The 24,957-nt window shown below is 48.6% G+C and overlaps 2 protein-coding genes across 2 annotated transcripts; one reads left to right on the forward strand and one right to left on the reverse strand.

Annotated features, from left to right (window-relative positions):
* Nucleotides 1-3,280: 3,280 nt before the first annotated feature.
* Nucleotides 3,281-15,625, forward strand: LOC307237858 (semaphorin-6B-like). The gene is made up of 16 exons (XM_080010641.1): nucleotides 3,281-3,395; nucleotides 6,150-6,261; nucleotides 6,531-6,591; nucleotides 6,717-6,779; nucleotides 8,242-8,340; nucleotides 8,455-8,545; nucleotides 8,818-8,937; nucleotides 9,540-9,628; nucleotides 9,741-9,958; nucleotides 11,116-11,247; nucleotides 11,440-11,589; nucleotides 11,714-11,890; nucleotides 12,063-12,203; nucleotides 12,535-12,612; nucleotides 13,073-13,134; nucleotides 14,588-15,625. The coding sequence occupies exons 1-16, from the start codon at nucleotides 3,290-3,292 to the stop codon at nucleotides 15,565-15,567; spliced, it is 2,679 nt and encodes an 892-aa protein (XP_079866767.1). The 5' UTR covers nucleotides 3,281-3,289; the 3' UTR covers nucleotides 15,568-15,625.
* Nucleotides 15,626-15,789: 164 nt separating this feature from the next.
* On the reverse strand, nucleotides 15,790-20,296 carry LOC307238334 (G-protein coupled receptor 55; the record flags this gene model as incomplete). The annotated part of the gene is made up of 2 exons (XM_080011266.1): nucleotides 15,790-15,847; nucleotides 19,545-20,296. 2 exons carry the CDS (start codon nucleotides 20,294-20,296, stop codon nucleotides 15,790-15,792), a joined length of 810 nt encoding a protein of 269 aa, XP_079867392.1.
* Between the last annotated feature and the right edge of the window lie 4,661 nt (nucleotides 20,297-24,957).

Here is a 24,957-nt window from a genome sequence, read left to right on the forward strand (position 1 = left end):
GAGTGGCTGCTGCAGCTAGCCAGAGAGAGACAGACACAGAGAGAGGAGGAGAGGGAGAGAGAGAGAGAGAGAGAGAGAGAGAGAGAGAGAGAGAGAGAGAGAGAGAGAGAATTTTCGCCTGTGGGCTTAATCACAAGGACAAACTCCCTTCTATGCATCAGAACATACAGTTCTGTTATAGCGAGGGCGCGGTGTCAATGCCATGGAGAAATGTATGAGGAATTCTATTATGTAGCCACACTCACACTCATGCACACTCGCGCACACACACACACACACACACACACACACACACACACACACACACACACACACACAACAGCATCAGGTTTGTGGTGTTTGTGGGGGCATTTAAGAATTGCGTATAACAGTGTAGCGGATAGCATTGGCTGAAAAATCCAGAGTGTGGCACTTTAATTTAGAGTGCAGCATTTGTTTCCCCACAGTGCGACAAGCACCATTTGTTACTTACAGTACAGCAGCTCACCAGTCTGGGTATGTAACAAAATGAACTGTACTTTGAATCAGAGTCTGGCCACGTTTCCCCGTGTCCAGCAAATGACCCCCGATTGCCATTTCAGAAATGAAATCATGTTTTCTTTTACTACCTCCTGTTTAACACAACGGGAGCGTATCGATCCTGCCGGACGTCTCTAATCGCAGAAAGGCCCTCGGACGAATATGACCGGCCTCGCTTCACACCAAAGGTCACCTGCGCATCTCATTCTTTTTTTTTCCGTCTAATCGGGCCGAGAGATAATGATTTTAATCGTATCCCTAAACGGTTTTGAATCTCTTAACAACACCGCCTCTCTCCTGATCAGCTGTCAGGGTGGGGTGGGGAGGGGGACATTTCGGTGGAAAACGTTGCGTTCTGACACGCGGCACATCGCCAAACATGGAAACAAGGTGATAAGGGGGTCACCAGGCGAACACGCTCCTTCGCTGCTGTCCCCCCCCCCCCCGGATTGGTTAATGATGCGAGAGTGAGCAAATGGGGCAGGGGGTGGAGGGGAGGGATTACACTGTCTTGTGAATGTCTCCTGTCATCACCTGTCATCACCTGCATCCCATGATAGCCGTGGTCGATGTCCAAAACCCTGTTTCGTCCAGATCCGATACCGTAGATCTGATAGATTTTCCTTCAACTTTTTTCGTTCGGCCATTTCTCCCCGTTCTCTCTCTCTCCTTTCTTGTTTGTCACAAAAAATGATAACGCGGCCAGTAGTTGTCACTATGCAGCTCTCTCTCTCTCCATCCCCAAAATACCACCCTTGCCCACGGATCACGGGCCCCCGGGGCCCAGGCGGAGACTCTGGCCTTGGACCCCCCCGTGTCTTGATGTTTAATCTTACGGATCAATAGCTCAGATCGATACGTGCCTTAATGAGGATACATTATCTGCAAAAAGGCAAAGGCAGAGTTTTTTTTTATGGGGAATGGGCTCATCCAAGCTTGTAACTCATACTCTAATGAGAGGGGGATTTCCAGATGCTTTCAGAAACGACAGCCGTTAAACATTCAATTTCGCCCCCGCTGGGACGGAGGAGGTTCCGTTTTCACGTCCAAAACCTTACATTGTGATTTTCGCCGGGAATTGACCGTAATGAAATCCCCCCCCTTAATCAGCGGGAGTCCCAGCGGAGACCCCCACCCCCAGGGCTCATCCATGCGTGTGATGTGTGGTAGGAGGAGAATTCAAACCTTCAACCTTCTAGGCGGCTTGAATCCCCTTTTGAAGTCCCTCCCACCCCTCCAGGGTAATAACCGCGGTCCTCAACGCCTCTGTGCGGATTTCTGAAATGACTGTCAATCAAAAAAGCACGCGTGCGCTTGCCATACAGCCGGCATCATCCTTGCGTGTGTGTCTGTGCGTGAGTGTATGTGTGTGTGTATACCCTACACGGCAAAAGAATATTTATGGTCACCTTAGCAACCGGCCGCGGCTCCCGAACCCTTGCCGTTCCATCTCTGGGAAAAAAAACATAACAGCGGTAGCATTTAGAGCCAGAGAAAGAAAGAGGCGGAATGCAGGCGAAAGGAGGGAGGATGAGAGGAGATAAGGGGGTGGGGGGGGTGGGGGGGGGGGGGGGTGCGCTGAACACGGCAGGCGAGTTGATGTGACAAGGAACGTCACGCACATGCAAATATTCCCTCTTTGCTCTCCGCCGCATCGATCCGCTTTACTGTCAGCAGCAGGACGAGGCACACAAGCTTTATAATGTTCATATTAATATCTTTATCTCTCCTTCTGGTTCTTTCGCTTCTATGCTTGATAATGCTTGTTTCATAGAGAGTCCGGCGGTTAATAGGCTCGATATTGCTCGAGTGGTTTCGCGGCGGAGTGTGAGTGGTTTGAGTGAACGCAACCAAATAATGGTATATTTATGTAATGACGATAATAATAATAATGATAATTCAAAAATATGTGGCATGGTGGGAGTGGGTGAGTGAGTGTGGGAATTTATGTCTGGCAGTAACCTACCTGTGGTAATGTTATCCCACTGTCAGGATTTTATCGGTGAATTGGATCTTGATGTACTGTGGCTCGGGTTCTCTGACTGACCTGCGTACGTGCACGTGTGTGTGTGCGCGCATTTGTGTGTGTGTGTGTGTGAGACCGCTTTGACCGCCTGACCCTCTAAACGGTTTTAAGGAGGCCCGATTCTCTGTTCCTTTCGGCGCTCCGCGATTTACAGCTTTTCGTGAACTGTTGTGACCTTGGGGGAGAGAGGCGTGGAGGAATGTCCAGTTTTCCCTCCTCTCCCCATTCTCTCTCTTCCTCCCTTTCATGATTATTAAACGAACTCGGGGGTTTTTCCTTTTACTGGTTTTACGCACACAATGAGTGCCATATGGGAGACACAATCGTCAAATGAGCATTACCACCAAAAGCAGCCTTTCTACCTCGGCGCGTGTATTGTCCCAAGGGGTGGTTTATGGCTTTGACCATCCCAATCAATTGAGACAGTTTGACAATGGAGACGTTCTCCCGAAACCTCTGACCTCCGTGCGGACAATCGGAAGACATTAGCGCTGTGGTGAACGCAAGCTGGTGGCGGCATTCACTCTGCTGGACTTCTGGCGCGCGCACACACACACACACACACACACACACACACACACACACACACGCACATGCCGCCAAAAACACCTGATTCCATGAGATGTTTGACGACTCCCGCATTCTGAGAAATCTTGTCAAAATGTCAGAAAACCCCGGTCATGGAAATGTCTCTTCTCCTCGCTCTATTTTTTCCTTACAGTGCATGTGCTGTGCTGTGCTGCCATGGCGACCGCGACTCCTCCCCTCACGTTTCTTCTTCTCCTGCTTCAAGTGGCTGATGGCTCATTCCCAGAGGAGCCAAGCCCACTCAGCTACGCTCCCCTAGAGGGTACGTGTTCTTTCCTGTGTGTGTGTGTGTGTGTGTGTGTGTGTGTGTGTGTGTGTGTGTGTGTGTGTGTGTGTGTGTGTGTGTGTGTGTGTGTGTGTGTGTGTGTGTGTGTGTGGAGCATTGATGAATGACTCCTCGGTGAATCCGAAGATGGGAGGTCAAAGGTTATAGCCTTGATGTGGAGCCGTTTTCAAAAAAAAAACCAGGACCCACAAATAGATAGAGAGTCCCTGTACCCCCAACCCCCCCCCCCACACACACACACTTAGAAGACCAGGACAGAATAGATGAGACACAGAAGGAATGAAGGAAAGGAGGAAAGGACCAATGTAGGAAGGTAGAGGTGCGGGAGGATTCCGGGGGATGGATGGAAGCGATGGAGGAAAGAGAGAGAAGGCAGGATGGGGATGGAGATGGAGATGGATAGCCATGCTCACCCACTCTCACCCTGCAGTCAAGGACAATAAGACGTTTCCCGCTCTGTCTCCGGATGATGAAGGCTCCCCTGCGGAGCCCGTGGATCACAGCCTCCACCTCTTTTTGAGCCACCCCACAGTCCGATGATGTATCCCTGTGTCCGTACCTAATGCCCATTCAAAATGCACTGTAAGGTGGAAAATAATATGACTTACGTAACAGTACACAAAATCCCCCTCGGAGATAAAGATCCTTCAAAAGAGCACTTCAAAACATGACTGTCCCTGGCAATGCTGGCTCTGGAGGAATATAATGGAATTGTTTCATTTTTCCGGACACAACTTCCCGTGAAGTAGGCAGCTGTGTTTTTTTTCTTCTTGGCCCTTAGCCTTGTCGTTGGGTAACCTCAAAATTGTTTCGGGACTTCACACTTTTAATGTGTTCATTTGTTGTCTGAGATGGTACCCGGTGGCTCCCTGGTCGCAGTTCGGATGGCACTTGTGTGAAGTTTATGTCCATCCATTTTGTTTGCTCTGCGCTCAGAGCAGAGAAGTTAGATGAAGGCCCTTCAACGCATTCCAATTCTCTGATTTGCAGAGAATTGGAATGTGGTGAAGGGGTTGAAGTTTGCAGTCAATTAAGGCTTTTGTCCAGATAAGGACAGTAATCACCGGTAGTTGAATCGAATGTACGGTATTTCACAGTCACCCCTCCTTCAGAGGGTGGGAAGGACCTGAAGATCCTTATGAGGTTGAGAGGTCAGTGCGGGTGGAGTCTGGTGGAGATAGGTCTTCAGTCTCGGCGGAAAGATGGATTCAGCCATTCACTGAGCCCAGTGCACCATTAAGGTGCCAGAGTTGTGACTTGAATGAGTTCATGCAGCCACGGAGGGGCCGGTCGAAAGGGTGGGGTGTTGGAGTGAAGTGTCATATGGAGGTGAGTCACAGGGTCTTAAATTGGATTTCAAGTCGAAACAAGGAGCTATCAAAGAGGTCAAAAGATGACTTCAATGGCCGTTGGTTGAACACCAGGCGGGTGGCAGGGTTCTGAAATACGCACTTGAGGTCTGACGGTACAGACAGGAAGCCGGGCCATAAGAGAGCTACAGTACCAGGAGTTGTGCTCCTTCGGGTGTACCGTATTCGGCAGTTGTTCGGGAGTGAAAATCTACAGGAGTGGGAGATCGCAGCTATGTAGGCAGAGCAGCGCAGTTTGTTTGTCCAGGTTCACCCAAGGTTGTTTGCAGCCAGAGACGGAAATGCAGTGTTCTCGACTGTAAATGGAGGGGCCTCTGCGAGGGCAGTCGTTCTCATGGAGAAAAAAAGAGCTCTCTTTCCTCGAGATTGAGCTGAGGGTGGTTGCAGAGACGCCCTGACGCTTTTGTTGTTGAGGCATGTAGAGATGCAGCTTTTTTGAGCGTGTGAAGGGGTTGAGGATGGATGTCGTGTTCTTGCCTCACAGCAAGAAGATTCCTGGGTTCGATTCCTGGCTAGGGCGCCGTTGGCACCATGCTCGGGTGGGTTATCTCTCGGTTAGGGGTCTTTCTGTGTGGAGTTCTCCCCATGCTCACATGGGGCTCCTCCAATATAAAAAAAGACCCCAATTGAAAACATGCAGAACACTCTCCTGTGCTGTCCCAACTACAACTCGACCTACAACCGCGGCGCAATTGAAGTGTGGGCTGCCCACTGCTCCTGGCTGCGCTTTGGAGGAAGGACAGCTGGGATGGGACCAAAACACAGAGGCTGAATTTCTGCAGCCACCGCTCCTCTGTGTGTGAGTTAAGTGCATTGCACCTGTGAGACTAGTAAAGGGATTCTTCTTCTTAAGTGTCGTCTGCATAGCAGTGATAAAAGACGCTATCAGAGGAGATCGCACAACTATGGCAGACATAGGTCTGGACTCAGAATCACCTCCTGATTTTTAAGCACTCGTGTCTTGATGCTAATATTCACTGCATTGGAAGTTAGAAGTGTTAATCTCGGGCTTATGTAAGATATTGAGATGATCTTACCAGTCATTTTTGTGCGAGGCTGTGGCATGTTCTACCTCCAGTTTCACTGAAGATGCACTGCTGTCACTTGAGTCTATTTTGTGGGTGGTTCTTTAATTGTCTATCTTGCTTTGCCAAAGTAGACCACCGGAGCCCAATTTACATCTTGTCTCAGACACATCTGTATACGATCTGTCCTTTAATGACTTGGATGACATTAATGAGCTGCGGTTTCCGTGGTCTGCACACCGACCACTGGACCCTTATCTTAGGAACTTAGCGAGTCTTACAGTATGTTTTATGCTTTTTTTGTTCTGCCCTTTCCCTTTCCGACGTGCGTACAGTGGTAAGGAGGTACCCAGTGTTTCTGGGTAGAGCTCACCGTTCGGCCCAGAGACAGGAGATGCACATCCAGACCGTTCTCCAAGTCAATCGCACACTCTACGTGGGAGCCAGGTAACCAATAGCAACCCTGTGTGACAGCCAGCAGGGGTGACACACATGTTAATGTCCGCCATTCCAGCTATCATTTCATTTCATTTTGTTTTGTTCTCTGTTTTCTTTTGACTGAGGCGTCGATGCCTTCCACACACTGACACGGCATAGTCCTGGAAACAGTGTATGCAAATGAAAGCGCCCCATCCATTTATTTACTTTGCTATTACACTAAATCCGAATAAGTTATTTCTTGATTGATATTTACGTCATTTTGGTGTATTTTGCAGAGATGATTTGTACAGAGTGGAGCTGGACAACATGGCGGGGGATGAAATGTTCTACAGCAAGGTGAGAACACACACACACACACACACAAACACACACACATGCACGTTCAAGCTCACACAAAGGTACACACCGAGGAAAAATTTTTTTTTTTTCTTCTCCTGGTTGTGATTGGTTTGCTTTCACAGAAGCGAACGTGGGAGTCAAACAAGAACGACATCCGGGTCTGCAGGATGAAGGGCAAGCACGAGGTTAGTAATCCCACTGTGTGTTTAGAATGACATAAGCGAGAGAGTGTTTATAAGCATACAACACCTATTTGAAATCACATACATTTCCCTCTCTCACGCCTGCACGAACATGAGATCTATTCTCGCGTGTGTTTTTGTCATCTACCAACGATCCGAGGACACGCTGGCAGCACATTCTCCTACCTGCCCGTCTCGCCCCAGACACATTTGCGGATATTCTATCTTGTTGATACAGATTCGGCTTATCACTTAATCCCCCCGGGGCTCGGTGAAACATTACCCAAAGCCACCACCATCCCATAATGAATATGAGAAACCCTATCCTTCTCACGTACATGAGGCACGTTTCCTTGCACCTCACGTCTCTCCGATACGCGCTCGTTTTACTGGAACTGAAATGTTTGACGGAGGAGCGCGCAGGGCGAGGCGGGGGCGATGGGGAAGGGGAAGGATCCCCCCCTCTTTGTTTGGGATTTGAGAGGCACATCGTCGTAATACCCCGTCCCCGCAGTTTGTTGCCGCTTCAAAATCACCTCCGCATAATTCCGCGGCTCTCCGCGAGAATCGTTTTTGGGTTTTTTTTTACGAGATTTTGAACGAAACCTTGAAACTTAACTTTGGAGTGTCTCACTGCCGAGGGCGGAAACCCCAGCTCTCGGTGCACTGGTGGCGAGGGGAGGGAAAAAAAAAAAGGTAAGCACCTGAAAACATTTGAGAAGAAACGGAGCAGCGAGACCCAACGCCGCCTCGGGGAGGGCACTGTAATTGAAAATCGGTTGAGGAGGGAGACGAGGGTGGGGGGTAGGTGTGTAGGCGATGGGAAGCGACAATGTGAGGAAAATGTGTGTGCGTGTCTGGGGGGGTGTAAATTACCTTCAGGCAGTTAAAATAATGGAGGGTGGGGAGAAACATTGTCATTTCAAATGGATGTCGATGGAAGAGGAAAACACAGAGTCCCCAGTTTGCCGAGCGAGGAAGAAGACACTGAGAGTTAGACGGTCCCTTTAAAATGGATCCCTGGAATCTATGATTTCCAGATAGTCAGAGATTTTCTCAATTTCACAGGTCGGATAAAAGCTAAATCAAAAGAAACTTTTGACTTTGCCCTGCGGTGAAACAACTGATAGTTCAGCTTGATCCGGGAGTCTTTGAAACGACACGGTGACGGAGATTCTGACTAATTGCAATAGAGCCCTGAAGCAAGGTGCTTAAATCTGCACCATGTTCCAGGCACAAGTATAAGCATTACGTACGGTTCACTTTAATAAATACCACTTGGGAAGATTAGGATACAGTCATAGGATGTGAGGACATTTAATTGAAAGTGGTGTAAATCTGCATCCTTCCCACTCACAGTTATTACTCATGCATCCTGACTAGTACTTTTGGGATTTATCATTTAGCCGTTTTTCAGCCCTCTAATCTTTTTCTTCCCGTGTGCCTGTTCTTTTTCGTCTCGCAGGGGGAGTGCCGCAATTTTATCAAGGTGCTCCTGAGCCAGCACGGCGGCCTGTTCGTATGTGGAACCAACGCCTTCAACCCGCTCTGCGCCAACTACACCGTGAGACCCCGGCCATCTCTCTTTCCATCTGCCGGTCTGTGCGTCTCTTCCCTTCCATGAAATGTCTTATAAATGTCCTCTTATGCTCTGCTTTTCGCCGTTTTTTCCCCCCAGAGGGACACTCTGGAGATGGTGGGCGAGACGGTCAGCGGGATGGCGCGCTGCCCGTACGACCCGCGGCACGCCAATGTGGCGCTCTTCGCAGGTGGGCAGCGCCGTGTGTTTTCCGGTATACCGCCGCGTCTGGAACTCTCAGACTGGCGGCGTCTCCGCAACCCGCCCAGCCCAGTAGCTTTTGTTCGTGTGCCCTTGTGTTTCCCTTTGCAAATGATTTATGGCCGGACCTCTCCGCTCTGGCGGCTGTGTTTTTAATCTGTCCGACCTTGCGCTATCGCTCCATCTGGATCTCCCCTCCTTTCTTTAATCTCTACCTCTGCCTCTGTCTCTTTCTGCCCGTTCCTCTCCTCCTCCCTCCAGACGGAAGTCTTTTTACCGGCACCGTGACGGACTTCCTGGCCATCGATGCCGTGATCTATCGCAGCCTCAGCGACAGCCCCGCCCTGCGCACGGTCAAACACGACTCCAAGTGGTTCCGAGGTACTTGTCAAACCTGCACGCAGCGCCAAAATGCCGTCCGGACCTTTAGCTTACCTTTGGTGGGATGGTGGCGAAGAAGCAAAGGTGGAATGAATTAGTTAACACTTTCTGTGGTGTCTGAAGGAAATACCAAAACACAAGAGGAGCCTCGTAGAATGAAAATAATCTCAGGTGTGAAGGGCAAAGATGGAGCGTATGCCACTGGATTTAATAACTGTAATTTAACTGGAACGGGCTTCGATATTTGACCGTACGGAGGGCTGTTCGTCTTGACAGGTCCCGGGTGTTAACAAGCCGGCAGCCATCAATCTAGCCCGACTTCCGCGAAGAAGAAGACACAGGCCCCGACAGGTCAAAGCTGGAATGGCCGCATGAATAAATGATAAATAATGTGTCTCTGCTTGTCCATGATGATAAATTAAACGGGGCATGAATATTAAACGGCCGACCCCAGTGGACGGCAAGTGTCCGCGTAGATGTGATTGTTTTACCAGCCCCGCGTCCGTCAATATGGATCGTTATTTTTAAGGCCTCAAGGCACGCGTCTAGGTCGTCCAGCTTTTATATACATATTTGTGTATGCATTTTATTTCCCTCTGCAGAGCCGTATTTCGTGAGCGCAGTGGAGTGGGGTCCTCATATCTACTTTTTCTTCAGAGAGATGGCGATGGAGTTTCACCACCTTGAAAAGGTATCTATCTATCTGTCTATCTGTCTATCTATCTATATATCTATCTATCTATCTATCTATCTATCTATCTATCTATCTATCTATCTATCTATCTTTAATATGGGTGTCGCAGGTGATGGTGTCCCGCGTGGCGCGTGTGTGCAAGGCGGACCTGGGTGGCTCGCAGCGTGTCCTGGAGAAGCAGTGGACGTCCTTCCTGAAGGCGCGGCTCAACTGCTCCGTCCCCGGAGACTCTCACTTCTACTTCAATCTCCTGCACGCCACCAGTGGCGTTATCCACATGCAGGGGCGTGACGTCATCCTGGGGCTGTTCTCCACCCCGCCCAATAGGTGCGCACACACACAAACTTGCAAACAGAATCACATTTGGAAAGGCATGTTGTAATATAGGTCCATAAAAACTGAGTCCAGTGAAAGAGAAAAATGTAATTTTCTAAATCTTCCATCGTAACAACAGTCTGTACCAGGTAGGCTTGTGCCGATTGGTGATCGGATCGTATATCGACAATTGAAGGGATGATTGACGATTGGTTTTTCCTATGCCGATATTAAGGCAATTTTAACTAACTTACTATCAGAACTAAGGTGCTCTAAAAAATAATCCCTAGAATCTGCACCCGAGGGTGCATTTAGAGATGTTTCCGGTGGAGCGGCCTGTCTGCCCGCTGAGCCCCGTTAATCAGCACGAGTGACGAGTGAATTTTAAATCCCTAATTACAAACCAGTTTGCCGTTGCTTTTCCATGGACCTGACACCCCGCATCTCCTTTCTCCACACCCCTGCTCACCAAAATTTTGCTTTGCACTCCATAAGAGCAGTAAACGATATGGATATGATTTGGATTGTGATATTAAAGATAAGATGATAATGTTCAATGGAACATGATGCTGTGATGTTGTCGGACCAAGCACAGACACATGGACTTGGGAATGGACTGAATAGAGGAGACATTGTTATTAAATTGATTTTTTTAATGTTTAAATATTTTAAATAAAATGTTCACACTCTTTTATGAATATTTATTGACTTAACTTTAACTGTATTGCTCGCAGAACGCTTAACGGTTCGATTATTTCAAGGCTCCATCAGACACTGAGCCACGCTCAAGATGATAATTACAACAAAAAACACACTTATTATTTGTTTTGTTTTGTTGTTGGTGGGACCCTCAAGGAGGGGGGGGCAGTGATTGTATCAGGGTGGCTGTGGCCCCTTCGGCTGCCCCTTGGCGGAGCCATTGGCTGGCATTTCACTGCCGTGCTGTGACGTTACTCCCCCCACTCCCTCCTACTCCTGCCGCCCCGTCGGCGATCAGATCACCTATCGGCAATCTCGAGTAGCCACGATTGGACGATATGAAAATAGAAACAATCGTTCAACCCTAGCACCGGGGCTATTCAACTACATTCTACTGGGGCCAGATTTTTTGATTTAGTTCCAGCTCAGGGTTCTCAGCTCAACTTTGTATCCCCCCCTATTTGCGACAGCATCCCCGGCTCGGCGGTGTGTGTGTTCGACATGCAGCAGTTGGCCTACGTCTTTGAGGGGAGATTCAAGGAGCAGAAATCCCCAGAGTCCATCTGGACCCCTGTGCCCGACGAGCTGGTGCCTAAACCCAGGTAACGCATCACTTGCTGCAGAGAGACTGGTCCTAAGGGCCCCCCCCGTGTCCATGACCACCAGCGCCTTTGACTCAGCAGCAGAAAAAGAAAGATCTCCTATATAGTATATGCTCTGTCTGCGTTCCTCTTTCTCTCTCTCTCTCTCTCTCTCCCTCTCCCTCCCTTCCCTCTCTCTCTCGCTGACTGCAGGCCGGGGGGCTGCGCCGTGCAGGGCTCCAGATTTAGCTCCTCCACCGCTCTTCCTGATGAGGTGCTGAACTTTGTGAAGACCCACCCGCTGATGGATGAGACCGTCCCGCTGCTGGGACACCGACCCTGGGTGGTCAAAACGATGGGCCGGTACGGAACGACTCACTTCCTCTCCGGAAGGATTTTTATATCGAGTATTACATTTTAATGGCCGCGAAAATGGATTGCGGAAGGATTCATAACTACCTTTCACTATCTCTGTCCGTCCCTCCAGGTACCAGCTGACAGCCATGGTCGTGGACACAGAGGCAGGCCCCCACAAGAACAGAACAGTGCTGTTCTTGGGCTCCACGCGAGGGACCGTCCTCAAGTTCCTCATGGTCCCCAGTGGGGACTCGGCCTCGGACGGCAGCGTCTTCCTGGAGGAGGTGGAAGGGTTCAACCCCGACAAGTGGGTTTCGAGCCTGGAAACTGAGATATCCCTAAGACCCCCGTCCTCCTCCTCCTATTTTTGTTGACCTCTCTCTCTTTCTCTCTCTCTCTCTCTCTCTTTCTCCCTCTCTCTCTCTCTCTCTCTGTCTCTTTCTCTCTCTCTCTCTGTCTCTCTCTCTTTTCATCGTAAGGTGCGGCGAGGACTCCGCCCAGGCTCGCCAGATCCTGTCTCTGTCCCTGGATCGCTCCAGCCACACCCTGCTGCTGGCCTTCGCCTCCTGTCTGGTGCGAGTTCCTACCTCGCGCTGCCACCTGCACTCGGGCTGCATGAAGTGAGTCAAAAAAAAGGACCAGAAATGAGTTGATTTTATTACACGTCAGAGGGAATCGGCGGAAGGCACTGTTTGTTTTCCAAACCTCAGCAGCGTGAGATACTTTTGATTACAAAATATATTTTTACAACCTTGGGTTTATATTAATGAGCGGCTCACTCACAAAGACAATCAGAGATGTGGGTGTTGGGAAGAACAGTAATTACTGTAGAACTCACGACGATAATTACTCACTCACTCTGTTTATGTGTCTGTTGCTCGTGTCTATTTAATTGGAACCATTTCATTTTCCTGTGTGTGTGTGTGTGTGTGTGTGTGTTTGTGCGCGCAGGAGCTGTCTGGCTTCCAGGGACCCCTACTGCGGCTGGACCAGAGGCAGCACCTGCTCCTTCCTCAGACCGGGCACGAGGTGAGAGGAGGAGTGACACATACGTAAACTCACGCTCACACACACACTGGTACTTTTGTGTCGTAGCGGCGGTATCCACAAGGTGAATGTGAATAAACGACTTTGGCACAATGGATTTATGGACCTTTTTAGTGCTGGGCGCATGTGAGTTATACGTGGCAGATGGCTGGCCGCCCTACCCTGATACAGGTGAAAGACTGATATAATGTTTTTATTGTTGGAAATGCGAGAGTTTAAATACTAGAAAGTAAAATATATTGAGTGTATTGTCCAAGTTCTATAACAGTAGAAAATTTTAAACCCAGTTTAGTATTAACAGATCATTGGTTCAACAGGAATAATTCTACTTTTTCTTGTATCAAAACTAGAACAGACTACGGTGTGCCCCCCAAAAACAGACTAGAATTCATGGGGGGTTACCCACATCTTATTTATAATGAACATTTCATCATTTCTCCAGGTTGCCTTTTCAGCAAGACGTGGAGTACGGCAACACCACCTCTCATCTCGGGGACTGTGATGGTAGGTTGCAGCAGGACGACATGGACGCTGCATGGCTGGTGGTCGCTGCGCTGAAACAGTCGCCATCTAGTGGCCCAATGAGTCATCGCACCCCAAACACCCCTCTCTCAGAACATAATGTTCTGAGAGAGAACTCAATGCAATGGCAAACGATAATATCCATCAAATTTGTCATAGTTTGTCACAGCTTTCATTATCCAGCGTGAAATGTGATTTGCCCCCTATGTCATTTTGCTGAATTTAAGTCCATCAGGAAGGAATGGCATGTCCACAACTGAGTCTTTGTGACAGCTCTGTCAGCGGCGAGAAAGGCGGGAGTGTAAAAGGGATTTTCTTTGAAGTTTCACCTTCACTTCCCCCTGGTTAAAGCCCCCACCACCACCACCCCTGCAAGTGACGGTTTAATTAGAGAGGGTGTGAAGGAGGTGTCGCTCCCATTAGACCATTCAAGGCTGCAAGACGGGACGCCGGTCAAACGCGACCATGGCTTGTTCTCTCAAAGCCGAGCTTCTGGCAGGGAAATAGGTGGAGGCTGGCGGCCAGTAAGCTCGCTTGGAAAGGGGCTAACATCAAACACTTATGTCACCGAAATCTAAGACATAAATGTCAGCGCTGCAGCGGCCGGGAGGGAGGAGGCTCCGAAAACTTTGAAAATGCTAAGCTGTGAAACGAGCCAAGTTGCTGGTGACCATTCCCAAATCATTTTTCCTCTCCAGGAAAAGAACAAAACCCTGAATGGACCTGTCTGAGGTCCATCCCAAAGTGATCAAACCCATTTAGTTACACATGTGTATTTTGCTTTACAGTAAAACACTCCACTTTCCCAAACCTCCTTTAGCCTCATCAGTTTTACAGTGATATATGACCATCTACTTTCTATCCCGGTCTCCGGAAACCAATCGCTCCGGCACTTTGCAATGCTAGACTGCAAGGCTGACAGACTGTGACCCGAGTGGTGAGAAGCCTCGGAGAGCCAGAGCCAGAGACAGGCATGTGCTGCTGTGTCTGCAGATGGGAGTGATTATGGCCGGGTGGAAACACTGAGGTAATGGTAATACGGCACTGGGAGACTGGACAGGCCAGGATGGAAGGATGGAAATGTTTTGAGGAGAGGAACAGAATGAGGGGAGGAGGAATGGAGAGTCAGCTGTTGCGGTTGGAGCACGGGCTAATGACAAGTGCAGGCCTTGCCGAGCCGCAATCCCGAAGAGCCTAAAGGCTCGAGAGGAGACAAGTTTTAGCCTAATCCGCTCTGCAAAAAAAAACAACACTAATGCATTAAGAGTGTTATTTTAGTTATGATAATCCATTTTATGCCCGCAAGGGGTGAAATTACTATTTAGTAGCTGGAGAATAGTGTAAGGCAGCATAACAGTAATTTCGAACTGTACCCTGTGGACAAATGTACCCATAATAAGAAACTCCATCTACATAATCGTGTCTCTCTCTCCAGGAATCCTCCAGCAGAGCTTACTGATCGAACCGGAGAGTCTGGTCTCCCTCAACCTGCTGGTGGCCTCGGCGGTCTCGGCCTTCACCATCGGGGCCGCGCTGTCTGGCCTCGCGGTCTGCTGGATCATGGCTCATAAGCCCGCCAACCGCCGCCACGGCAACACTCCGCAGTCCTCCATCCAGCGGCGCGAGCGGAGCTTGCTGGGTAACGGCAGTGGGATGGGAGGCTCCGTGCTCAGCGTGACCCGGCAGGGTGGCGGGGACCGCCCCTGTACCCAAGGTGGGGAGACGCTGTTCGTCATGCCCAATGGCTGGGTGAAATCCGGGGATCTGGACCCCGGCTTCCTGCCCACACCGGAGCACACGCCCCAGCAGAAGCGCCGGGGCCTGCGCCTCTCGGACTCCAACTCTGGGGGCTGGGACACCAGCCAGACCTACCTGGGAGGGGGCTCCGTGAGCCTGGGCTCCCCCTGCCGCATGCCCCCCTCAGTGTACCTCACCACCAGATTGTTCCAGCAGGGCGGAGGGGGGAGGCACGGCGGCGAGGGCCGGGGGAACGACATGCCCCGCCAGCACTACGTCTGCTTGAGCAAGCAGGAGAAAGGCGTGCGGGGGACCCCCAAAGCACCCCTAAGAAAGTCCGCTGGGGAGTACGTCTACCCGATGACCCCACAGGACTCGCCCGAGCGTCGGCGGGTGGTCTCGGCCCCCAGCGCTCCGGTGGAGAATGGGGAGCCCCTGCCACTGCGCTGGCCGGCCCCGGAGGGATACATCCTCAGCAGCCACGGCATGGTGCCCCTGCCTCCGGCCCCCATGCCGGCCCCCAGCGGCCTGCCCTACACCGCCCAGCAGCACACCCCCGGCCTGGGCAGGGCTCTGCTGAGGGGGGCGCTGGTGCGGGGAGAGTTGGGGGAGCTGGTGGATCTGAGCCAGCTCATAAGCAAGAAGAGCTGCGGGGAGAGGACTCAGGCCGGCCAATGAAAGACCAAGATTCTCTCTTCGTCCGCAGCTCGGGCTGTCTTACCTACTTATACTACACCTCTCCCCTATCTCTCGATGAATTGCCCTCCTGCTCACTCCATCGCGTCAATTAAATCCTTGTAATTCGGCCCCCCACCCCCACCCACCCACCATGGCAGGGCTCTCTCTTTTATGATTGGCCGCTAAGTCTACCACTCATAAATACTGCCTCGCACTAATTGGTCACGGAGGCTGAGGCTGTTGCTGTGTCTGCAATGCAGAGAGTCGCCTCTCCCTCCCCCTACAGCCAGAGACGAGGAGAGGAAGGAGGGCAATGAGAGCATGGAAAGGAAGGGAACGAAAGAAAGGGAGAAAGTAGCTTGAACGGCAGATTAAAGACAGGATGGGGGATGAAGACAAAGACATACAGTAGTGACTGCCTTCTCTTTCCACAAGACGGGACAAAGATAATCTTTGTCTGGCTGATGCTCTGGGGGGTTGTTTTCTCCCCTTCACAAACCTGTGGGACTGTAAATGGAAATTCTCCCGAATTAAGTCCCCCCATTGAACTCTGAGTGACTTATCAGCCAAACAAGGCCAAAACACACTGACTTAAGTATTTTCTTGACTGTGGACATGAGGGGATTTCTAATGTCTTGCGGTAGGGCGGTGTGTGTGTGTGTGTGTGTGTGTTTGTGTGTGTGTGTGTGTGTGTGTGTGTGTGCGTGCGTGCGTGTTTTAATGTCTGTAAGTGAACTGTCTTTCTCAGCTCTAGTTTCTTCATGGGTTCGGACACTCACACACACACACACTTCGAAGGACGCTGATCCACATTCTCTCGGGTGACAGCGGGCATGGATTCCGCGTCGTCTCCCTCCCCCCGTGGCCATAACTCACCTTTGCTGAGAGAGAGAGAGAGAGAGAGAAAAGAGAGCGCGAGCGTCGTACAGAAACGTCAGCACTATCCCTGCTGCCGCCTCATCTTTCCATCGGTTCCACTTCCACGGACTCTTTAACGATCAATAACTCCAAAAAACGATACACGAGGGAGACTGCACCAAAACATCCAGCGAACAACGGAACCAGATGCAGATGGATGGATGGATGGATGGATGGATGGATGGATGGACGGATGGATACATAGATGTATAGATTAGTGTTTCTCAAATAGGGTACCTACATGTACTGTTGGGGGTATTCTTTTTTCTCCCAATGCTGGTGAACTAATCTGAAAAAAAGATCTTAGAGGGGGTACACTACTAAAAATGTTTGGGAACTAATGGTATAGATGTATCGGAGACGGTCCACGGTGGGGGGGGGGGTTGTCAGGAGAGTGTGGGAGTTTATGGAAGTATTATGCAGTATTTACATGGTTTGTCCACACATGCAATTATACACACGCACACACACACAGACACACATTAATATTGTATAATATCGCGGCATCTTAAGCAGAAAAATTAAGGAACATAAGATTCAAATGAAGAAAAAGTAAAAAATAACTTATAATAAGGGATTTGAAGAAAGACATATATGGAAATTATTCATAATTGACTGCCCCCGATGAGGCTCATAATACCATTCGCCTGTAAAATAAAAATAAAAAGATGCCCGCTCTCTGCCGACCTGGGCATATTGTTTACCTGTACAAAGTAAAGTTAACATTTTACCCGGGGTGGAAAAATCCATGTTCAAGAAGCGAAAGTCCCGCCGTGTTTTTGCTCCAGCACTGCGCTGATCCAGCTGATTCCACTCAGTTGGAGTCGGGGTTGAGCCTGAATTAGCCACTACACACGGTCGATTGAAAGTCCCGGAGTGGAATTTTACTTTCTGAACCCAGACTTTCCACCTCTGCTTTAATTTGACAAATGATGACTTTTTGCCACCTTTTATCCCCTCCCCCCTCCCCGGGCACTATTGTCTGTTTATGATTATTAAAAGTGACGACCTGCGTCCTTGTGGAATTACGTGGTTAACGTCAATCTGTTCCCAGATTGAAACATTTTCAACATCACCAATGCCTTGCTTTTATTTCCATCTCTATGTGCCAAACCCAAGTGGGGAATAACATGCTGTTGCCTGGACATTGCAGTAAAAAATATATACAATTTAAAAATAAAAACAAAACAGAAAAATATATTTATTTTTGTTTTATATTAATTTAATTGTTTTGTGCCATTAAAAAAAACATTTGAATGAGCAGTCTACCAAGCTTTGTAGTACAGTAAGACTTCCATTTCCATTTCATTCGTGCTGAATGTCCGTTTTCGGCCTTAACCTTGACAGAACATTTAAGAAGGTTCAAGCTCCGTTCATGTGAATGCAACCGACACAGTTTGAAGATCTGTTTCTTTTTAACTACCTTGTGGACGCAGAGCCTCTTTGTACTGTAAATATATATCTATATACGAATGAAGACCGCCCTTTTCTCACCACATGTATGATCATGTATTGTATTATTAACTGACATCACTAAGACTAGCTGGTGTGTCTTTTTCCAGGGTTTATGACGTTTGAAAGAGGTTTAATAGCAGATCTTCAAATTGTGCATCACCGAAATGAAATGTATTGTAATGGAATATACCACCATTCGAAATCGTGTCTTATTCTGAAGTCTTTTGATTGTTTCCTCTTTCCTTTTTGTTGTCATTGCCAAAAAAACTGCCATACGGGGGGTGGGGTGGGTTCTTGAGTATGGGTGAATGTATCGATTGATTCTGTCCATAATCATTATGAGGTTAATTAATAAGGGGGAGGGGAAAAAAGCACAAATGATTATTTTGATTGTGTTTTCAGAAGGAAGTGTAGTGTACTTAATGTAAATACTGTAAATAATCAATCTGAAGGGAGAGGTATTCATCAGGGGGACTTTTTTAGTTTGACAAGTGGGTTTTCTGTTTTTTATTTTTTTTATTTTATTTTACTTGATGATGATGATGATGACGATGCTGTGAATAAGACCGTGTGTACAGTATTGTGGCTTGACTCGGGCTGAACTGTTGAGATTAAGCTGTTATTTAGAGAAGAGTGGCGGGTGTGATGATTTCCACCAGAACTGAGCCCAAAATTTTCACCTGACTGATGCCTGTTGAACTTTTTTGCAGTTGCTTAGACACCGCTGTTATAATAACCATCAATCCTTGGGGTACTGCTATTAAATGGCATTATATTATCGACTGTTGATGCCGTCTTGTCTGTGATATTTGCTGCATTGGCTGTAACCTTTATTTGAATTCACCACCTTTACACGTTGTAGGTTTGGGACCTTTGCTCATGTGGCGTTTGGCATATTTTCATTCCTAACCACCAGAGGGCGCTCGACGTGGGCGCTCGTCTATCTGAAGCCTGTGATGTGATTTGATCTGATCTGGCCGCAGACAAATCTCACTTTCTAGACATGAATCCATGGGGTTGCTCAGCCATAATTGTCCGACTCCTGCTGCCCCAGGCCCCCCCAAAAAAAACAACTCACATAAAATGTTGTCTGTCCACAGCTCTTTACTTTGATATGCAGCTTTTGAACCTCACATGAAGAGCCGGAAGGTCAACCAAAGGTCGGATGGTTGAGGTATCGGCTATTAATATCACAGCACACACACATGCACATAATCAAAGACACACACAAGTGAAATGCTTACCCCATTAGCTCAAACTAATACCTGGAGATTCGGTTCAGATGACATATGTACGATTATCAATTTTATATTGCAGTGCCATGCAATGTTATTTAATCTGTGTTTTGCAACATTTGCTGGACTTCCGGAGCACAGGCCATATGCAAGATGTTTTCATTGAATGATCATTTAATATCGCTTATGGCATATGGCTTTGGTCTGGCATAAACGTCTGACTTTAAACAAATGGGTTCATAGTAACGCAAAATACATTTCATTCACTTTTGTCGGTTTGAGAAGGAAAAGGATGTCAACATGAAGTAAAAGCTGATAGAATCCAAGCAGCAGTTTGTCGTAGCAATCCACTCGGCCACCATAAAATACCTGGGCGCGCTGATGGACGCCGACCTCCAGTCCGCGGGCGGCTCGACCAAGTAGTTGATGAGGAAGCAGACGTGGACGGGCGTGTAGCAGAAGACAAACACGATCGTGTTCGCCGATACGATGCCGATGATCGTTCTCCTCTCCGCCGAGGCGTCCTTTTCCTTCCACAGGACGTACACCGTCCGGCCGGAGCAGAACGCGACGATCAGCAGCGGGACGACGAAGCCGAAAACCACCAGCACGGCGAGGAAGTCCGGCGGGAGTGCGTCGTCCTTGCGCCTCTCGTAGCACGTCCACAGCTTCTCGGGGCGGTTGGACCTGCTGTAGACGACGCACAGCCCCGCCACCAGCGTCCAGATGAACAGGCACACGCCCGCGGCCGCGCCCTTCTTCCAACGCCACGACCTGACCCGCATGGGGAAGCTGACGGCCAGGCAGCGGTGGACGCTGATGGCGGCGCTGGTCAGGATGCTGGTGTACATGTTGACGTAGTGGACGGAGATGAGGAAGGTGCAGAGGGGGGTTTTGCTCAGGCAGAGGAAGGCGTCGAGCACGCGGAAGGGCAGGAAGAGGACGAGGGAGACGTCGGCCACCGCCAGGTTGAGCATGTAGACGTGCGTGTCCGTCCACGAGCACCGGTTCACCGCCATGGCCCGTAGGATGGCGATGTTGAGCAGGAGGCCGAGGAGAAACAGCGGGGCGTAGGCGACGCCTTGGAGGATCTCTAACTTGCAAGTGTCGTTGTTGGACATGCTGACCTGCAACGAGTCGAGAGCGAGAAAGCTATAAACAGCAGACCCCCCAAAAATATCCGATAAGTGTAAAAAGTCCATACTTACTGATAAGACAATTTCCCTGCACTTGTATGAGCAGTGAAATGACTTAAAGTGTATCGCAGTAGGATCTCTCCTTCTGAATTATTCAATTTCTTGTAATATGACCTCCTCCGTTTCAAAGGACAATCAATTGTGGTGTGAAACAGCATCTGAAACTTCAAAATGAAACCCCGAGTTGACTGCGGTGCATCACGTAGTTCGGCCTGACAACGTGCTGTAACCATGATTTCCAGTTTGAAAACTTCCGCCTCATCGGGTGAAGCGCTGCGAAATACAAACCAGTGTGTGCGTGGTTTTCGACGCTGCATCGAAGGGGGTTTTCATGTGAAACTATTGTGCAAGTTGTGCGGGGCTTTGGGGGAGGGGGGTCATCTTGGTTGGTGTTGTTATTTCCTTCTCTTTAGCCCAGCTTTTGAAATAAAACAAATGGGACTCATTATCGAGTGACAATTTCCACTGCGTCGTGTTCGGGGGAGAAAAAACAAAAAAACAGGGTCAGAACACAATCAAGGTGAAGGCAGGAGGGGGGTCGGGGGGTTCAAGGGGGAGTCAAGTACTAGACGGGAGAGGAAATTACAAAATAATAATAATACAGTCTGGTGGAGAGCGGAAAGGAAGAGGACACGTCATGTCACCTACATCTAAAAAAACGCCCCCTCTGTTTGTGACCCATCACCACCATAATATATCACCTCGTCTCCATCTACTCCTGACCTTTTTCGGTGACTGCACAAAGGGGAATCAGCACAGCCACAGATGTCACATTTTATCGCTCACGGACAACTCGTAGATTTACTTTTAAAAAGATCTTTATTGTGCTTCGTTTGAGGCCACCGTCTGGGGCTCTACTGCGCGAGTCGAGCGGAGTGGGGAGCTCAAATCGCCCCCCACCCCCCCATTGCAAAGAGAAGTAGGGCACAACAGGTGGATGCAGCGGAGGAGGGAGCACAGCAAAGCAGGCAGCGAAGCAGGCAGCGAAGCAGGCGGAACAGAAGCGATGGTTTAAACAGGCCGGCCCATAACGGCGTGGAAGTGTGTGCTGCCTTTGAATTCAACAGAACCAGCTCTGCAAACTAGGCAGCATTAATTTGGTTTAATCCCTCTCCCATTTTATTTTTTTATCAAAAAAGTGGAAAAGAAAAAAAGAAAAAGTTGGGGTTGACATTTGAAACAATTTTTTCCACCCTTAAAATTCATTTTTTTATTTTTTATTTTTTGATAACTTTGCTCTTGCTTTGGCAGAAGCCAGCCCGCTTCCTCAAAATCAACACCATCGGCATAGCGTCGGACTAATTAGGCCAAAGCGAGTCTGCGGCGGCACAATGTGTGTGTGTTTGTGTGATGCCCCGCGTCTATTTCTTCCCTTTCAACATGTTATTTTATACTTGTTTTTAACCAACACAGACCAACTCTTGTCGTCTGAGTTTGTTGATTCCTGTTTGTTTTTTGCTCACTTTTGGCTTGAGGCTTTAGTCGTTGCCACATGGATTAAGATTGCCTGTGTGTGGTTTTGAAGCGTAAACCCCCGGGTGTTGACTTTTGTTCATGCACATCCGGAGAACCACTGTTTGTTATATCCAGCTGATTTGCAAGAGGCGGGACCAGAGTTGCAACAGGAGCGGAGAGGAAGGCAACCGGTGTATGATGTATTCACTTGAGGACACATTTTGATAAATAAATATTAAAATCAGTCAGATGTTAATCAAGTGTACTTTGATGAATCTATCTTTACGTCAGAATCTGTTTATTTGGCCATCTACATTTTCAAACACAAGGAACTATGCAAACATTCAAAAATAGCACATAATATATAAAAATATACAGAAATACAGAAGTATACTGTGGCAGTTCCGCCTGCCACACGCCACACGCCGCACGCCACGCGAGTGGGGTTTTCGGGGCCCTCTGACACAGAGACACAGGCAGAGATGTTGCCAACACACCAGTCTATTGTAGAGAGTGGCATAATATGACAAGCAACAAGCATGTCATGACAGTGTGCTCTCACTGTGTGTGTGTGGCGATGGGGGATTTACCTGTTGCTCGTTGATTGCTCTGACAAGCAACAGGCGAACAGCCACCCTGATTCCGGGCCAAATTACCCAGACCCAAGAGAGGTGTGGCTGCTTCAACCACAGCCCCTGTAGTTCTCACTTCCAGGTGTGCCTTCGTAAGGTCGCACCGGCAATAGCTCTGCCTTCTACTCGGAGTTTTGCGTTTATTATTATTGATACTGCTACAATGTCCAATGTCCAATTTTTAGTTTCCATTTTATGATTATTTTCTTATTTTAATTTTGATGTAAATACACTGCGACCTCTTGCCCTGATTTGTAACTCCACTCTTACTTTTTTTATATTCGACTCTTATTTTATTTACAATTTTTATTTCCTCCTTATCTTTGCCTTGTTATTTTATCTTTTTATGCCCACTACGTAGTTGTTGCCTGTCACGCCTTAAGAATTTCATTGTACCAAATGACCTTGTGTTGTACTGTACATTTGACTAATAAAACACTTTGACTTTGACTTTGACACCACATATACAAAAATAGCAAAATAAAAAACAAAAATAGCCAACTATGCTAAATATATAGACTGTACAAAATGTGAATCTATGCACAGGATAAGTTCATCAACCAAATATAAAATTGTATAGCAAATATCCAATATATTTACTTGCAATATTATATTTGATATATATACATCATATAATAGCTAACTTTGAGAACATATAAAATATTCAAACACATCATACTGAGACTACTGGACACAACAATACCGCTTTGTTATGTTAATACATATTGTGGTCCGTGGAATGTTTGATCAGATCGTAGATTTGCAGTGTTGGAAAAATGACAGCCGAAACAAAACGAGTGCAACGCGATTCCCCCCAATGGGACACTTCAATAAAGTGTTGAGTGAGTGCGAGTTTGCAAAGTGGAAGTCGGCCACATTCAACATGAATTATGCCATATAGCTTTTTTTTCCCTCATTAGTTTAGTCCTCGGTGATCTCCACTCGCTCGCCCACTCGCTGAAACGAAAACTCAAGGAGCTTGCTTTGTTGAAGGGGCTTTTTTGTTCACGAATTGAGGTTCTCCTGTGTGAGAGCCCGTGTGCTCGGCCGCGTGTCGGGAAAGGAAGGGTTGGATGCAGGACTCTTGCAGGAGTGACTCCAGATTCTTGAGTCATTTGAAGGATTTGGTTCACGGCAAACGAGTCGTTCACGAGTCTTACATCACGGATGCTCAAGGTGAGGCCGTGAGCGGGAGGCAAATGAGAGGACGGGGTGAGAGGGCGGTGGTGGGGGGGAGAGAGAGAGAGAGAGAGAGAGAGAGAGAGAGAGAGAGAGAGGCGAAAACAGGGGAAGAAGACAGCTTGTATGAGCCGTGTCTCCCGACCGACCCCGTCGCCGCCTCTTATTTCGTTCCGTTCGGTTCCGCCAACAAGGCCCCGATTCCTGGCCGCAGCGCTGATTGCTGATCCTCTTCTGCTGAACCGGCTGGCCGGGCGAGCCGCCGCCCGCTCCCGCCCCGATCGGTCCTTCACCACTTCTCGAAGACATACAAATAAATTAAAAACATTCGGCGGGAACCGAAACAAAAACGCGCCTCGTCCAGCAATGTCTCGGAATTTCGCCGCTCGTTCGTGTCGACTCGAGAAGCAACGTCAACTCAATAAAGTCGATCAAGATCCGAGGCAAAGTCCGGCGGGGGGAGTAGAGCTCCAGGGGTCACCAGGGTTATCAGTGCGCCGGTCCACAATAAAGTGGGTTCCAGCGTTGGAGCTCAGGGTCCGCGGAGGGGGCAGGGTGTCTTTTCAGACAAAGGAAGGTGACAGAACAGCCCCAGAGTGAAATGGTCGAGGTCCATGCTGATGGAAATCTGTCGTCAATGATCTAAGAACACCCAGCAAACTGCCCCGGAGCCACAGACTGAACGGAGGATAAAGTGATCAAAACAAAAGGGGGAGGTATCGTCTACAGTTAGCAAAAAATAATTAAGGAATCATATGCTTTACTTACTTTTTTTTTTTTTGAATTGTGTCGTCCAAATGATTAGCTGTGGGCCTGTTTTTTGGTTTCCAGCGACACGGACGAGTGTTCGCTGATTCCAGGCTTTTTGAAGGCTGCCGAGCAAGGCATTAAAACAAGACTGGTCCCTATCTATTTATGCCTCTTGATGTCAAATACGGTGGAGTAGTCGATCCTTTGACCTATAGTACCTCGGCTGGATAACTTGCAATAGCGAGTGGTATGAGCTGGTGGGTTTACTGGCCTGTGACGGAATCTACCGTCGAATCCAGCTGCCGGCGTTGAAGCCAAATTCAATATAAATCCTCTCCCTCCTCTTATCACGAAACCTCAAACAATGATGGCTTCTCCCGGGCCAATCCTCCCCAAAAAGGACAGGGGCTAGATTCATCTCATCCCAGGTATTGGTATGATACTATACAATCCTTTTAAGTCGGATTTCATTGCAAGCGATGTTCTCATCCGCCAAAAAGCCCTGGAAGGAAACCATGGACCACGGACCCCTTATAACTCCCTTGAAACTTCTGTTTATCCTTCTACAGG

Source organism: Zeus faber (assembly GCF_960531495.2).
Source record: "Zeus faber genome assembly, chromosome: 12".
Classification (NCBI taxonomy): domain Eukaryota; kingdom Metazoa; phylum Chordata; class Actinopteri; order Zeiformes; family Zeidae; genus Zeus; species Zeus faber.

Excerpts from the sequence above, each read along its gene's own strand:
- LOC307237858 (XM_080010641.1), top strand. The coding sequence starts at position 3,290 with ATGGCGACCGCGACTCCTCCCCTCACGTTTCTTCTTCTCCTGCTTCAA. Across the intron at positions 8,938-9,539 it reads CGACTCCAAGTGGTTCCGAG|AGCCGTATTTCGTGAGCGCA; the intron begins GTACTTGTCAAA and ends TTCCCTCTGCAG. Across the intron at positions 13,135-14,587 it reads TCATCTCGGGGACTGTGATG|GAATCCTCCAGCAGAGCTTA; the intron begins GTAGGTTGCAGC and ends CTCTCTCTCCAG.